We start from the raw sequence: 15526 nt of genomic DNA, 5'->3' as shown, positions 1-15526 counted from the left end.
TTGGTTACGCTAAGACTCGTAAGTGATGAGCTCTTCTTGTACATTGTTAATCCATTCTTAGAGCAAGACCTCAACAGAACAGAAGATATTAATAGGGAATAGTGTTGTCAAAGGCTCATTTAAGGTGCGCTTAAGCCCTGAAGCTCAGAAAAGCTTAGGGAGGGTGCTTTCCCTCACTTAAGCTGCACTCTAATACATGCAAAGCACTAAGGTGTGCGCCTCATTGCCAATGGGCTCCATCTTGAATCGAGTGGTACTAAACAACAAATATTATCGGCAAATAAGTTTATTACTCCCGCCGTTCTAATTTATGTGAACATGTTTGACTAGGCACGGAGTTTAAGAAAGAAATGAAGACTTTTAAAACTTGTGGTCCTAAACAAGCCATAATATTTGTGTGGCTATAATTCTTTTAAAACTTGTGGTGTTAAACATGCCAAAGTATTTGTGTGGCTATAAAAGCTTTTCATTAAGGGTAGAACTAGAAGTGTAAGTTAAATTGTTTCCAAATTTAGAGAGAGGTCATTTTTTTGGAACGGACCAAAAACGAACACCGGAGCGGAGGGAGTAGTTGTTAAAGAAAATATTAGGAATGAATTTGTTTCTTTTAACGTAAATGACATATGAATTTTTAATTTTTTTCCTTAGTTGCTGTCTTTTTTTACTCAAGCCCGCACTTTAATTGCGCTTTGGGCTTAAAGCCCCAATCGACATGGAGCGCTTTTAGAGCTTTTTGCTTTTGACAACACTGATAGGGAATATGCTGCACTTACCTTTAAGAGGAGAAAGAAATATTTCAGGATTGTGAAGCTCAGAATCTAGAAGAACTAATACATCCAGACATCAACAATTTCGTATTAATTTGATATTGTAGGAGGCGAAGCTCACCATGCTCTTCTATGAACCTAAGGGCCTTCTCCAAGAATGATGGGGTTCCATCAATATCTTCCAAAGCAAGTAAAACTGGCTGACCAAGGACCAAAGACTTCACAGGCTCTCTATCATTTGCTACAGAATCAAAACCATGAAATTAAAAGTTAGATCCATGAGAAAAATCATTAAAACACCTTTACGGACCGTTTGGTTCGCGGACAAGTTATGAAAGGATTGTCATGTGGTGCATAACAAAAAAAGATTGTTATACAGGAAATGTGTTACCAAATTTTAAGAAATAGCATTACTAATTGGTATACATGAGCTAGTTTAGCTTTACAAAAAAGAATTTTAGTTCAAAATTATTACGATTTCTTACTACATAATACTGTTGATGACTTCTATTTTTATCGAAAAAGATGTTTCTTTTTAGTTGCTAAAGCACACGCCTACTTTGAAATGCTTGCTTTTTAACTTTAAGGGAATTGTTTTCATCTTAGATATTGTTTTCTAGGCATTGCTAGTTTATGAGTTCTTATACTCCACGTTGTATCCCAACACAAAATAATAAATACATTCCCATGTAAGTTAAAAGATCTCAGCTTTAAGGGTTAATAGATAATCTCAGCAATATTTATTTGGCAACTCGAATGGGTAACCGAATGATTATCTTTTAACCCTTAAAGCCATGCAGGTTAATTCAATGCAGTTGCCACATTCAGAAAACCTCATCGAGCATAAGCCCTTGAAATAACTCTGTTGATATGTGATAATCATTTCAGACCAGATGAGCAGCAAAATCTAAATGAAGTGTTTGTACAGTTGCACTGTGGACGAGTAGATTATAGTTAGACATGTGATGCTGAGATTTAATGACATCCCCTTCAAAGAGTTTGGCATCCCCTAAATGTGACCGAGCTACCTTCACCGATTTTAATAATGCAGATGAAATAGAGATTCACAACCAAACACACAGACACATTTAGACAAAATGATGAATGTTATAGCTTAAAAATCAAAAAGCACAAGCAGAATGAAATTCTTGTTTTCTCGCAAAAGAATTGTCTTGTAAATCAAATGTAAGTAAGGCTATATAATAGGCAGATTTTCCCCACAATTTGTTCTTATAACTGACAGATATACGTCAAAGGTTCACATCATTTAAAACCATATGAATGAGAAGCTTACACTGCTCTGATGAATGGTCAACTGCATTGCCCTGATCATTCCTAGATACTCCAATTTGGGTAGTTACAGGATCAGCACTTGGTGCACTTGCCAAAGCCTCCTCAAGTGCTGCTTTCCACTCAAGCAAATCCTCTAGTGTTTCAGCCTGTGGCAGGGAAACTCTTAGAACTTAATCAAGCAAGCTTCATATATTTCTAGAAGCACATACCTAGAGCAGTGATAGTACTAATTATGATGAAATGATAAAAGTTGAGAAAACCCTGTTAGAAATGGCAAAAGAAATTTTACTGTCATGAATTCATTGCTGTCATGGTAACAAAAAATAATTTCCACCATAAAACCAAGGGCGCAAGGACGTGACTGACTAAACATGAAAATAAACATAGACCATTAGCCTACAGTTTTCACAATGTACTATTGGTGCAAATGGCACTTTTTGAGGCAGTATCATCAAGGTAGGGGTAAGGTCTATTGGAAACAACCTCTTTATCCTCAAGGTAGGGGTAACGTCTGCGTACACACTACCCTCCCCAGACCCCACTTGTGGGATTATACTTGGTTTGTTGTTGTTGTTGTTGTTGTTGTATCATCGTCTATTGCAGCAGAACCTTGTGAAATACTCAGATTTTTGGAACTACTAATTAATTGTTTAGGGTTAGCCAATTGGAGGGATGTTTCAATTCTCAAGTATACTGTATACCGCTGAAGAAATTTCAAAGTTAGTTGTAGTTCTAAGAATATATGAGTACACAAATAGCAAAAGAAAAATGAAACTGTATCGATACTTTGAACTAACCATGTAGCGCTAGTGCAAGATTCTTTATGCTTCCACCAGCATATAGGGGTTTGAGGCAGGGTGATCCATTATCACCTTTTCTCCTCTAGTTGGTGATAATGGAAGATAACTGGATGGAGGATTCTCGGTTCGAAAAAGAAGCAATAATCCTATAACACCCCCTATGTTTTGTGATGCAGGAGTAAATCAATTGAGATATCTAGGGACTATCCTTCTTGTTTTTGAAGGCTATATCTGGACTTCAATTCAAAGTGGATAAGAGCTGTTCCTCCCATTTAACTATGTGCATTATATACAAGCCTTAGTAGATATTCTAGGGTGCACAAGCCGGGACCTTACCGGCCACATACATTGGCCTACCTCTAGGGGCTAGATATAAAGCTGAAGTGTTTGGCAGAGAGTTGTGGAGAAGTTTAAGAAGAAAATGTCAAACTTGAAGAGGCATTATTTGTCACTAGGAAGGAAGATCACAATTATCAACTGTGTAATGCGTACTACTAGTTTGCCTGCATATGTGATGTCTTTATTTTGGTTAACGAAAAACGTAGAGCTTAGAGAGAAGGCTGAATAACACAGAAAGAGAATTCTTATGGAAAGGAAAGAAAGAGACGAGGTGCTTTCATCTGGTAAAATGGAGTAATGTCACATTATTGAAGAATAAGGCAGGCTTGGGGATAAACTTCTGAGACTAGACAACAAAAGTATATTATATAAGTTGTTATGGAGATACTTCCAAGAGTCCATTAATGATCATTTGGAACAAGCAAAACATTGCACTGATGGCCCTTGGTGTATCAAACATGTAGTTTGGTCACCTGGTGTTGGATTGTGGAGACATGTGAGGATGTTTTGGGAAGAATTCAAACACTGATTTCCTGTAGTGATGGCAGGAGCATAAAGTTTGGGCAGGATGCTTGGATTGCTCATAGTCCTCTAGCGGATGAAATTTTGTAGCATAGTTTTAGCTTTGCCAGGAATATGGATGCTACTATTGCAAATGCAAATCAGTCCACGGCTGCGAGGTAAATTGCAGGAGGAATTATAAGGATTGAGAAATTGAGATTGATAAACTGGAAGGAGCTAACATCTTATCAGAAAGGGCAGATGCTCTGAGATGGAAGCATCAGAAGTATGGCAAGTTTAGAGTTAAATCAGGTTATAAGGTATTATCTTCATCAAGCATCTCCCCGATTAAGATTTGTGGAGAAGTAGTGTATCACAAAAGGCAAATGGCTATTGCTAGATTGCGGCATATGAAGCTTGTCTGAACAAGCAAATCGGCAAAAGAGGTTTTTTAGGTGTCATGGGTGTTATTATAAAGGTGAGATGGGATTTGAAGATACAGACTGTCTGTTGTTGCATTGCACAGTAGCAAGGCAACTATGCAGCCCATTTCTGAAGCTTTATGGTTACATTGAGTGATGCCTAAATCTGTGGAGGCTCTATTAGTGCGACAGGCATGATGGATAAGAAACACCTAAAAGATGCAAGAACATATAGCAGCGCAAATTTTTGATTGTTTTGAAGTGAGAGAAACAAGGTGTTTCAAAGACAAGGCTGAATCAGTGGATAAACTCAAATATCAAACACTGGCATTTGGCTTTTCAGTGTAAAAGTTTAGATGTACAGGAACTAGATACTTCATTAGACTTAGATGTACAGGAACTAGGTTCCGGCCACTTTCCGGCCATTTTTTCGCGAAGCTTCTTCAGGACAGTGTGCTCTCCTCAAAATTCCGAGCCTACCCATCTAATTCAAATCAAATTCCGACCACTTTTATATTTTTCCGGCGTGAACAGTGACCTCCGAGGTATTACAAGTTTTATCTTTTGGAGATTCAGTCACTCCAGCTCCACCACCTACAGTTCCAGTTGTAACTCCACCACCTATAGCTCCAGTTGTAGCTCCACCACCTATAGCTCCGGTTCCACCACCTACAGCTCCGGTTGTAGCTCCACCACCTATAGCTCCAGTTCCTCCACATAATCCAGTTCAACCTTCTGCAGCTCCACCACTCTTGACTTATCATCGTCGTCCACATCCAGCATCAGGCCCAGGTGATTCACGCCCCGCATCAGATTCTGCACCTACTGCGGACTTGTCTCCTCTTAGTCAACCAATTGCACTCCGCAAAGGTGTACGATCCACACTTAATCCTAATCCCCACTATGTCGGTTTAAGTTATCATCGTCTGTCGTCACCTCATTATGCCTTTATATCTTCTTTGTCCATTGTTTCTATCCCTAAGTCTACAGATGAGGCACTATCTCATCCAGGATGGCGACATGCTATGATTGACGAGATGTCTGCTTTACATGCGAGTGACACTTGGGAGCTTGTTCCTCTTCCTGCAGGTAAGTCTACTGTTGGTTGTCGTTGGGTTTATGCAGTCAAAGTCGGCCCGGATGGCCAGGTTGATCGGCTTAAGGCTCGTCTTGTTGCAAAAGGATATACTCAGATTTTTGGGCTTGATTATAGTGATACTTTCTCTCCCGTGGCTAAAGTAGCATCTGTTCGTCTCTTTTTGTCCATGGCTGTTGTACGTCATTGGCCTCTTTATCAGTTAGACATTAAGAATGCTTTTCTCCACGGTGATCTTGAGGAAGAAGTTTATATGGAGCAACCACCTGGTTTTGTTGCTCAGGGGAGTTTAATGGTTGTGTGTGCAGATTGCGCAGGTCACTATATGGTTTGAAACAGTCCCCTCAAGCTTGGTTTGGTAAGTTCAGCACAATTATTCAGGAGTTCGGCATGACTCGTAGTGAGGCTGATCACTCTGTGTTTTATCGACATTCTGCTCCTAATCTGTGTATTTATCTAGTAGTTTATGTTGATGATATTGTTATTACTGGTAATGATCAGGATGGTATTACTAATCTGAAGCAACATCCCTTTCAGCACTTCCAGACTAAGGATCTGGGTAAATTATAGTATTTTCTAGGTATTGAGGTCGCTCAGTCTAGCTCAGGTATTGTTATTTCACAGCGGAAGTATGCCTTAGACATTCTTAAGGAGACTGGAATGATGGGTTGCAGACCTATTGACTCTCCTATGGATCCGAATGCTAAGCTTCTGCCTGGACAAGGGGAGCCACTTAGAGACCCTACGAGATATAGGAGGTTGGTTGGCAAATTGAATTACCTCACAGTGACTAGACCTGACATTTCTTTTCCGGTGAGTGTTGTAAGTCAGTTTATGGATTCTCCCTATGATAGTCACTGGGATGAAGTTGTTCGCATTCTTCGGTATATAAAGTCAGCTCCAGGCAAAGGATTACTATTCGAGGATCGAGGCCACGAGCAGATTGTTGGGTACACAGATGCTGATTGGGCAGGATCACCTTTTGATAGAAGTACCAACCGGACCAGTCACAGTGGTCCTTGATGATGAAGGAACCGATGATGAAGCGGCTCCTCTTCAAAGAAGAAAAAGATCTTCATCAGCTCAACCGGATGCTCAGCCGAGAGAGCTTCAAATGCCACTCCCGGAAGAAGTTCAAGGACTCTTCACGGGTATGGAAATCGTTGAAAATGCTGAGTCTCGCTTTCGGGCTCTTGTTGACGTTTCCGTTTAGAGGGGCTCTACCCCTGAGGTACCTCCGCCTTCAACTTCTGAGCCAGTTGCTACGGCAACACCTTCTACACCAGCTGCCACCTCTCCACCGGCCCCATCCGAACAGGTAGAAGACGTTCCTTCCCCACAGTCATCTGACCATGAAAATTTGGGGAACACTTACCCGACACACTCAAAACAAATGGAAAACGGAGTATCATTCTCACAGTTTCGAATGAGTACCACATACTTTCCAAGCCGGTGGAGGTTGCCAACTACCTGAAGTCGTTAGCCACAGAAAAAGATCGGAGAAAAAGGACTCTCTTTCTGCTGAGTGTCTCATAAACAACAGCATGCACTATTCGGCTCAGGTATCAATCTAACCTTCTTCTCTTCCCTTTTTATTTGTTAGACTTTGCCTTAATAACCTTAGCTTTAACCTCTTTAGAGTAACCTCATTGCTTCCGAGAGCCTGCAAAAGTTGATTTTGGATAAAGAGGAACTAACTACGGAACGAAATCAATTTTTGGCCGAACTGAATCAACTTGCCGAGCTCCTCCCGGTGTTAGAAGCAAAAGTTGCTTAAATAGGCGAGCTCGAAGCTCGATTAGAGCAATCCGATCAACATAGAATGGCCCACAACAAAGAAGCCTCTCAATTACAAGAAGATCAAAAGGAGGCAAAGGCCAAGTGGGTTGAACTGCATGACGCCATCACTGCTGCGGCCGAGCGTGAGTCTGCTTTTATGGAGCAAATCAACAACTAGGAAGCAGACTTACGCTTGAAAACCGAAGAGTCTAATGCCACCAAGGAGAAGAGAGCCAAAATGGAAGAAACGCTCAAAAGGGTCATGGCGCCAAACTGTTTACCCGTAAAACGATACAGTTGAATTTGTAACGTGGTTTATAGACACGTGAATTAATTTGATCCAGAAATATGAAATAAGTAAGAACAAAAATAAGATTACAAAACCACTTAAAGGAAATACAAGCCTGGTTGTATGACGAACCTCTTCGGAAACGATAATAAGAACAATGTTAGGAACAAAAGAAAGCATGTATTTTTATAAAATGATAGCAAGTTACAGTCTTTGAGTATAGATGATTTTTCGTGCCTTACAATGGATACTAATTCTCCGATTTATAGCTTTATTTAGGGAGACAAGATCCCCAAATCAAGCTCCTCTTGAATGAGAATAAAACCGCCATTGATGGCTGCATAACAGTTGGCTATTAATACAGAGATTCTTTGTAACGGCTGCTCATTGAATGCTGTCTTTCTCAACCGATATCTTCCTTTCAAATCTTTGTTATTGGTTCCCATGCCTTCGAAATTTACACAGTACCGAACTCATGTTTGTATCCGATGTCAACTATTAGATAACTCACATATTACCGGTCTCCAGTTACACGTGTCACCTTGTCATTCATCCAACTGTCGCTAACCAATTTCACCTCATACAGTAGGGTGTATGCAAACCTTACCCCTAACTTGTGAGAGGTAGAGAGGCTGTTTTCATTAGACTCTCGGCTCAAGAAAAATATTTTTGGAACAGGTTAAAAAAATATATGGGTAAAAAAGTATTGACAGCAAAATAGTAAAGATAACCAAAGTAAAAGAAACAATAATAGTAATAAATTTGGAGAATAATATAATAATATAATAATAGAATGATAACAAAAATATTGATAAAGAGAAGAGGGACCAGATTAAGTGCTCTAAACTAGAACCATGATCTCCCACAGAAAAGAGAGAAATCGCTCGACTACCTACTAACCTTCTACACTAATCCTCGACCTCTATTCTCTCCTATCTAGGGTCATGTCCTCGGTGAGCTGGACCTCACCTCTCCCCAATTCTTCCTCGATCCACCTCTACCCCTCCTTAGGCTTGCCCACTTTTGTGGACTAAATTTAACACCCTAAATAGTAATGCAGCTAAAAGTCAAGAACGAGAATGGGAAGTACCACCGCAACTCTGGACCGAAAGCACACATGAATGGCAAGTGCGTAAGCGCATGTTTTCTGTCTTTCCTTTCCCTTCCTAGACCGCAAATCAATGCAAATAGAGCAAATTCTATTTGCATGTATAATCAGCATGAAAGAACGAATATCAAAGTTTAACAGGAATATGAAAACATTAATAAAGCTAAAAAGAAGCAACCAAAAATATTGGCACCTTAAGTGTGACAGATCGTCCATCACGGCCATCAGGAAAGAGCATAGTCAACAGCTTTTTATCTTCTTTGACAACAACGCTGAAAATCAGAGGAAAAATAGCACCATTTACCACTCTGGTGTTACTTGACAAAAGAAAGCCACACTAGTAACTATATGAATCATAGCAAGAAATAATAAGCCAACCTGCCTGAACTGTTGAGATCAATACCTCCAAGGGTTAAATTCACTTCGCCTCCCTTTTGCGGAGCAGCATTCTGAAAAGAATCAGCCAAAGAGATGAAGTAACACAGAATAATTTCTAATAAATCAACAAATTTTTCACCAGTGAAGATATTGCATTTTGGTGCGTAAGATGAACACTAACAAATAGGATTTGTGGAACAACTGATACTACTACAAAGTCGAAGCAAGAAATTGAACAGAGTAATACAAATGTATCAAGAATCTGGTCTCTGTGATTTTGTGTAGCCAATGGGGATTTTCATGAGTAAATGGCAAACTTTAGGCCTGAATGAGGCAAATCAACTGTAGATTTCTATATTAGTTTAACCCCATGTCAAGAAACTATATGAGGCAAAGCATTTATAAGCTCAATTTTAACTTTTTGTTCTTTAAATGAACCTAGAAAATTTCGGAGGATTTTACATAATTAAATTGCAAGTGAGGCATTTCTGAAACCATTTAACTACTCGATTATTCACATTAAGCCCTTGGACTGTGATATCTTCTCAAGAAGAGGAAAGGTGATCAATAAACATTCAATGGGGAATCAGCTCTTAGGTAAACAGTACAATAGTAGGTTAGCTGGATTACTCTGAAGCTTGGAAGACCCATATAAATTACATGACAAATTAAAAAGAAGAAGACTCGGGAGAAGGAATTTCTTCTACCTGGCAGCATCCTTAAAATATAGTAATAGAAACCGGCTTACCTACCTTTGACATAGGTTGAAAAGAACACACTTGTCAGATCCCACATTAAAGAAAAAATGATGTAACAAAAAAAGAAGGGAAAAGCTATTGCACCGTAACCATATACTCTTTAAAATGAGATACAAACTTCACTAGTTCATATAGAGGCTGCTTGTTCAATCTTCTTAGCAGGCATACAGATTTCATTATCAAGTGTGGCAGATTATGTGTTAAACTTCTAGATCATATATTTTTCCAATCTTTGACCAAATTAACTCGCTAAAAACAACATGGATATTAGAGCAGGTCAAGACCTCATTCTCAGATAGAAGATATAAAGAGTAACGATTGTATAATTAACACAAAGTTTTAGCTAAGATAGATACCACCAGTGGAGATAGAAGATGCTTTCAGGCCATGGCAACATCACTAGTACAAGAATCATGGTTCTCACTCTAAGCACCAAAAAGTTTTTACTCATCGATTGCATCATAACATATTAGCCATCAGCAACAGAAGTCAAATGGTAATGTTGACCAAATAGAGGGCTGGCACTGCCTGAACTTTCTCGTAATTTGGTAGTAGGAATCAACTAAATTGGGGAAATCTCGATGCAGAAGTAAAGAAAGGTTGCATTTCTGTGCACTCAATAGCAATATGTCGTGATTATGACAGAGCAAGTTTTTCAAACAAAAAATGTAAGTAAGAACATCAGAACCAAAATGGCATAATACACTAGTGTAAGAATCTTTTAAAAGACAACAAAGATTGCATTTTTTTTTTTGGCTTATATGATAACAAGTTAATAACTGCCATCTGTTTGAATATTTCCTGAACAACTAGGAGTATAGGAGTATATGGGACATGTAGAAGGTAAATCTTTGACAGACAATAACCAATTTGCTTCTGGTGGGCCAGTTGTGCATATAGGAGACAGAAAAAGGAAGAACTTCAAATTGGCAAAACTCGATATTTTTTTGATAAGAGGGAAACCCGCAGCCGCTACACTTGGTGCGCACTGGGTAAACCTCCCCCTGTGTAATAGCCTGCAAACCACACAGGGTAAGCAAAACTCGATATTCAGGTTTAATCAGATTATTTGTAGTTGTTCTGGTGCCTAAAGAATTACAAACCTAGCCGTCCAATTCACTTTGCTACTTTTCTTTTTTAGTTTTTATTTTTTATTTTTTATTTTTTTTGGAATATTTTGTCTTTATGAACCTTCTATATAGCTTCATACAGGGAAACAACCCCATACTAATAATTTTCTAACTATTAACCCATGTAATATATACATATAAAGAGTTCAAATTCAGATTCCTTCCCACAATGAATTGGTATAAAAGAAGTGATCCAGAAAACTTACTAGAACAATTATGGTGTGGATTACAAATGGGTAATGCCTTATACGTGCAAAGTAAGCTAGTAACCAACAGAGTCTGGAGCATAGTGGTAACAAGCAATCATGGTACAGTTGTAAGAGAGGAAACTCACTGGATCACTTCTATAAAAGACCAACGAGTTTTCTGTTAGAGTGAACCACCTCTTCTTCCATGATGTCCAACCAATTCCTATTGCAAAAGAAATCAGAAACATCTAATTTTATGATAATGAAAAATCTCTCTTACTTTTCTTGCTTTCTAATAAAAATATAAAACATTTGTCAATGTTCACATAAACCTAATTATCAAATATACATTCACATGAACCTCGTGACACATATTTTAAGCATAAACATTACAAAGTACTCCCTTGAAACAATGTGATACAAGACTTTAAATCATATAGAACAAAAGAAAGCATAAGACAGGAAACACAAAAGCAGCTATCTATCTAGAAATACAACTTAATGAAATATAAATACTTTGCTTGTCAATAAAGAAAAAAGAAATGTGGAAATATAAAAACAATGAAAACGAAGGTTTTATAGTCCAAAGATATTTAATAAGACCGCATGCAGAAAAATAAAATAACAATGATATTTTAGCTAATGAGAAAAGAACTGAGACGCCATCCTCAAAAGTAAAAGAGGAATCTGCATTAAATGATATACAGCTGAACGTATCTGTAGATAAATCAAAATAATATATATCAAAATAAATGATATATATGGCACTACCATTTCTTGTTGTCAACAAATATATCACTCAAAACTATTACTACAAGAGGGTAGACTTCAAGTATGCCTTTAAATACAAAGACCTTCTTGTGGAAGATGCTTTCTTTTGGTTCTCAAGGAAGAACAACAGAAACTGAACTTATCATGGTTCCTTTTTCTTTTATTTTCACCTTTTGTTGATGAAACTTGACTGAAAGCGTTATTATGGGTCACCATAGTAGGTTGTGTCAAATAAAAAGGTAGCAAGACCGTGTTATTTGTGCAGCCAAGAGTAGATCGTGCACCTCACAAGCAATAAAACAAAGTGAAGGCTGTAAAGCAAGCAAATTCAGAAGTCCATATATTTAAGACAGAGATCATTAACCCTCTAAATTTTCCTTCTTCATCTATTGCCCCATTTTTACGGACTCCATTTAGTTTGCAGCACTGGGTTCAATCCATCTTTTTTTCTTAATTTGTTTAACGGCAAAGGGCCAAATATACCCATGTACTATGAGAAAAGGTTTAAATATACCCTTCGTTATATTTTGGGTCTAAATATACCAGTAGTACTATTGGTTCAAATATACCCCTCTTCTGCCCCTCTTTTGTTAAATTTGTCCAAGTTAGACATCCAATCCTACGTGACACTATTGCCACATGGCATGCCACATCAACGTCCATAATCCATATATAAAAGACTACAATTTGAAATACAATATTTTTTATGGTAGTGGTAATGGTGACAATAGTGCTGGAGGGAAAGAAAATTTTAGTGGTGGAAAAAAAATAGAAGGGAGGGAAAAAATAGTTAGGGGCACTAAGGTGGCAAGCCATGTGGCATCCACCTCATCAAATGTCAGTGCCACATATGATTGAATGTCCACTTTGGACAAACTTTAACGGAAAAGGGGTATATTTGAACCAATAATATAACGACAGGATATATTTGGACTCAAAGTATAACGATGGGTAAATTTAAACCTTTTCTGATAGTACTAGGGTATATTTTGCCCTTTTACAATTTTTTAATAATAGAAACAGAGATACGATGTCTCTTTGAAAAGTGCCCATATTAACCAATTATAGAAAAATATGCGTATTCAAATGCTATATAAGTGTGTTAGTCTCTCAAAAATATGAATACTTACGGAAGCTTTCAGATATAGAGCTGAAACATAGGAATTATCCACTATCCACAACCCTCAACAGCACCCTTTCACCTTGCATTCTAACTCCAACTCAATTGGATGCCAAGAGACAAACCCCATAATATGTTTTAGATTTTAACTATATAGACAACATTTAACATTTTAGCATCAGAGAGCAAGAGACAAATGAAGAATATGACTTTTAAATCATAAGGAAAAGCTAGACGCAAGAAGAAGAGAGGAGAGATCAAGACCATTTCCTAAGTTTATGCCAAAATTCAGCATAGAAGATGGAAGACTGACCTTTTGATGACAAAAATAGAGGGCCACTCTTGTAAACCTGCCAAGAGAATTTTTATTTCAATAAATTTAACTTCATCAAAAAAAAAAAAAAAAATTCCAACGAATCCAGTTGTTGTCATCCATACAAGGTATATCAACTATAATTCTACTACCAGTGGTTGAATACTAGTAATAAGAACATTATAAAGTGAAGTAAAAGCTATTTAGGCCCGATACAAAAGCAGCAATTCTCCCTATGGTTAATTGATACAGACTTATAAAAGAAATTCTTTCTTTCATAAAAAGTAATGCCCGTGACATAATGATAGAACAATAACTTAGAAGATGCACTGATTGCTCTCATTACATTTTTTGTTGTGCAAGGGAGCTACCATCAAATGTACTAGGCTTTATGCAAACACTAGAATAAAAGCTAAGTATCTTTTTTGCCGCAAAGAACGACTGAACGAGTAGCAAGGACTAATTATGCTTATAATCACTTTGATCGAGAAAATCCAGAACAAGAAAATAGAGTCTTCTCTAGTATATGAACCGTTAAGCACAAAGAGTGGAAATGTATTAAGAGTTGTAAACAGAGTTACCTTATTCCCAGAATGCAACTGTGCTTGGTCATTCGCCCAAGGTGGTGCAGGTGGCTGGCTACCCACTTGTACCTGAAAACAGAAAAATGTGAAAGCCAAGAGTTAACCCAAATCAAAGAAGAATCATAATATCCATAAAAATTCAAGTAATGGAATATTGAAAAAATGATTATTACCTTGGAAGCGTCAGCATTTTGATTAGTCATGGTCTCGGCGTGAATAAGGTTCGCATTCGCGATCAACAACACAAATTATCCTGCATTGGGGACAATCACATTCAAGCCCATATTAAACGAAATGGTAAATACGTGATATCAAAATGAAGATATTACTTTTTTTCTGCAGCGATGAACGAGAAATAATACATACGAAGAGACTTGCTTTGAATTTAAAATATTCAATTTGGCCTTATTTTTTTGGTGTGTAAATGAGGGGAAGTGGAAGTGACAACGACGTCGCATTGGGAGGACATTTTGGTAACGGAAAACCGGAAAGTCAAGCAAAGAAGAAAGGCATTAGCGTAAGGGAGTTGGAGAAAGACAAACGCCAACTTTAACGGAGCATCCCCGGGGAGACCTTTTCTTTTTCTTTTCCTTTTCATTGTTTTGCTGACACGTCGCCCGTATATGTCTCATCCTATTTTGCTGTCTGAAAATATGCACGTTGTTTTGGAGGCAATCCTTCTCCCACTGATTTCTTGAAATTGCCCTTTCTTGGGGCTACTTTTTTAATTTTGCTTCTGTTTTAAAAAGATTTTAACAAAAATTAGTCTCTCCGCACGTGTTTATTGAGTTACTCTCTTCATTTTAATTTACGTGAACGTGTTTGACTAGGCACAAAGTTTAAGAAAAAATAAAGACTTTTAGAATTTGTGATCCTAAACAAGTCAAAAAGGGTCCATGGTATTTGTATGGTTATAAAAGCTTCTCATTAAGGGTATAGTAGAAAGTTTAAACTAAATTATTTCCAAATTTAGAAAAGGGTTATTCTTTTTGGATCGAGTCAAAAAAGAAATAAGTTCACATAAACTAGAACAGAGGGAATATATATATATATATATATATATATATATATATATATATATATATATATATATATATATATATATATATATTTTGTAAAATAATATTAATATTATTAAATAAAACTTTAGATAATGATATATACATGAAATAATAATTAAGTATAAGCTTTTATGCATTATCAATGTGGATCTTTATCATATGAACTTACGAAGATGAACAATCAAATTTTTATAAGATATATATAATTTTTTTACTTATTCTAATTTAATAACATACAAATATGTATGAACCGTATTTTGAAGATGATCATCACTTTAATGGAATGTCTACCCTATCATTTATAGAAGTTGGACTATATAAAAGGTAACATAGAAAAGCAATAAAAAGATAATAATTAAGTTAACAAAGTAGAACTTGATTTTGCGGCTCTACTTGCGTCATGTCTTTAATTCTATTTTGTAGTCATAGCACTTCTCATACAAGTTTCTTTTTAATTTATCACTTAGACCGTCCATGAAATCTCCATAGTCAAAACTAATTTAATTTGGCGATATGAAAATTAAGATTAGTCATAAGATATATGAAGAGATATTTATGTTGCAACAAAAGAAAATCAACACTTGATCAAAATCAGCGATTGGTGACAAATTCTCTAAACATTGTGATCATTAAATTTTATAGTGAGAAGATCAGGTTATCTATCCCTTTGTCATAGGAAATATCTATCTCTCTGGTAAATGACATGAAGAGGAAGATTCTAACAGGAAAAAAATTCATGACATTATCAAGGTGAAAGGTGAAAAGGAGAAAACTAACTATATACATAATCAAGAATTAGAATGGAGATTGGATTACTTGGAGCAGGGGA

The 15526-nt window shown here is 37.0% G+C and overlaps 2 protein-coding genes across 8 annotated transcripts in view; both read right to left on the bottom strand.

Annotated features, from left to right (window-relative positions):
• Positions 1 to 979, bottom strand: part of LOC104115208 (rho GTPase-activating protein REN1-like) — a 30787-nt gene extending 29808 nt beyond the window's left edge. For all 5 annotated transcript variants that reach the window (XM_009625789.3, XM_009625790.3, XM_009625791.3 and 2 more), the window contains exon 1: positions 889 to 979. In XM_009625789.3, the coding sequence (XP_009624084.1) occupies positions 889 to 891 (3 nt within the window). In that variant the 5' untranslated portion in view covers positions 892 to 979. The remainder of the gene's footprint in view (positions 1 to 888) is intronic.
• Positions 980 to 2084: 1105 nt separating this feature from the next.
• LOC104115207 (rho GTPase-activating protein 6-like) lies at positions 2085 to 14199 on the bottom strand. Of its 3 annotated transcripts, XM_009625788.4 has the most exons (9): positions 13966 to 14191; positions 13810 to 13889; positions 13634 to 13705; positions 13053 to 13089; positions 10995 to 11071; positions 8773 to 8843; positions 8588 to 8666; positions 8377 to 8485; positions 2085 to 2206 (listed from the first exon to the last, which is right to left on the bottom strand). In XM_009625788.4, the coding sequence occupies exons 2-8, from the start codon at positions 13837 to 13839 to the stop codon at positions 8465 to 8467; spliced, it is 387 nt and encodes a 128-aa protein (XP_009624083.1). In that variant the 5' UTR covers positions 13840 to 13889; positions 13966 to 14191; the 3' UTR covers positions 2085 to 2206; positions 8377 to 8464. The 3 variants fall into 3 exon arrangements, with proteins under 3 accessions (XP_009624083.1, XP_070044094.1, XP_070044093.1); XM_070187993.1 differs by lacking the exons at positions 2085 to 2206; positions 8377 to 8485; positions 8588 to 8666 and adding an exon at positions 9480 to 10546 and having other exon boundaries at positions 13966 to 14199; XM_070187992.1 differs by lacking the exons at positions 2085 to 2206; positions 8377 to 8485; positions 8588 to 8666 and having other exon boundaries at positions 8773 to 10546; positions 13966 to 14199.
• Positions 14200 to 15526: the final 1327 nt, after the last annotated feature.

The sequence above is a fragment of the Nicotiana tomentosiformis genome, chromosome 11 (assembly GCF_000390325.3).
Source record: "Nicotiana tomentosiformis chromosome 11, ASM39032v3, whole genome shotgun sequence".
Taxonomy (NCBI): Eukaryota; Viridiplantae; Streptophyta; class Magnoliopsida; order Solanales; family Solanaceae; genus Nicotiana; species Nicotiana tomentosiformis.
The sequence above is the reverse complement of the archived record's forward strand: the minus strand, read 5'-3'. Positions and strand labels throughout refer to the sequence as shown.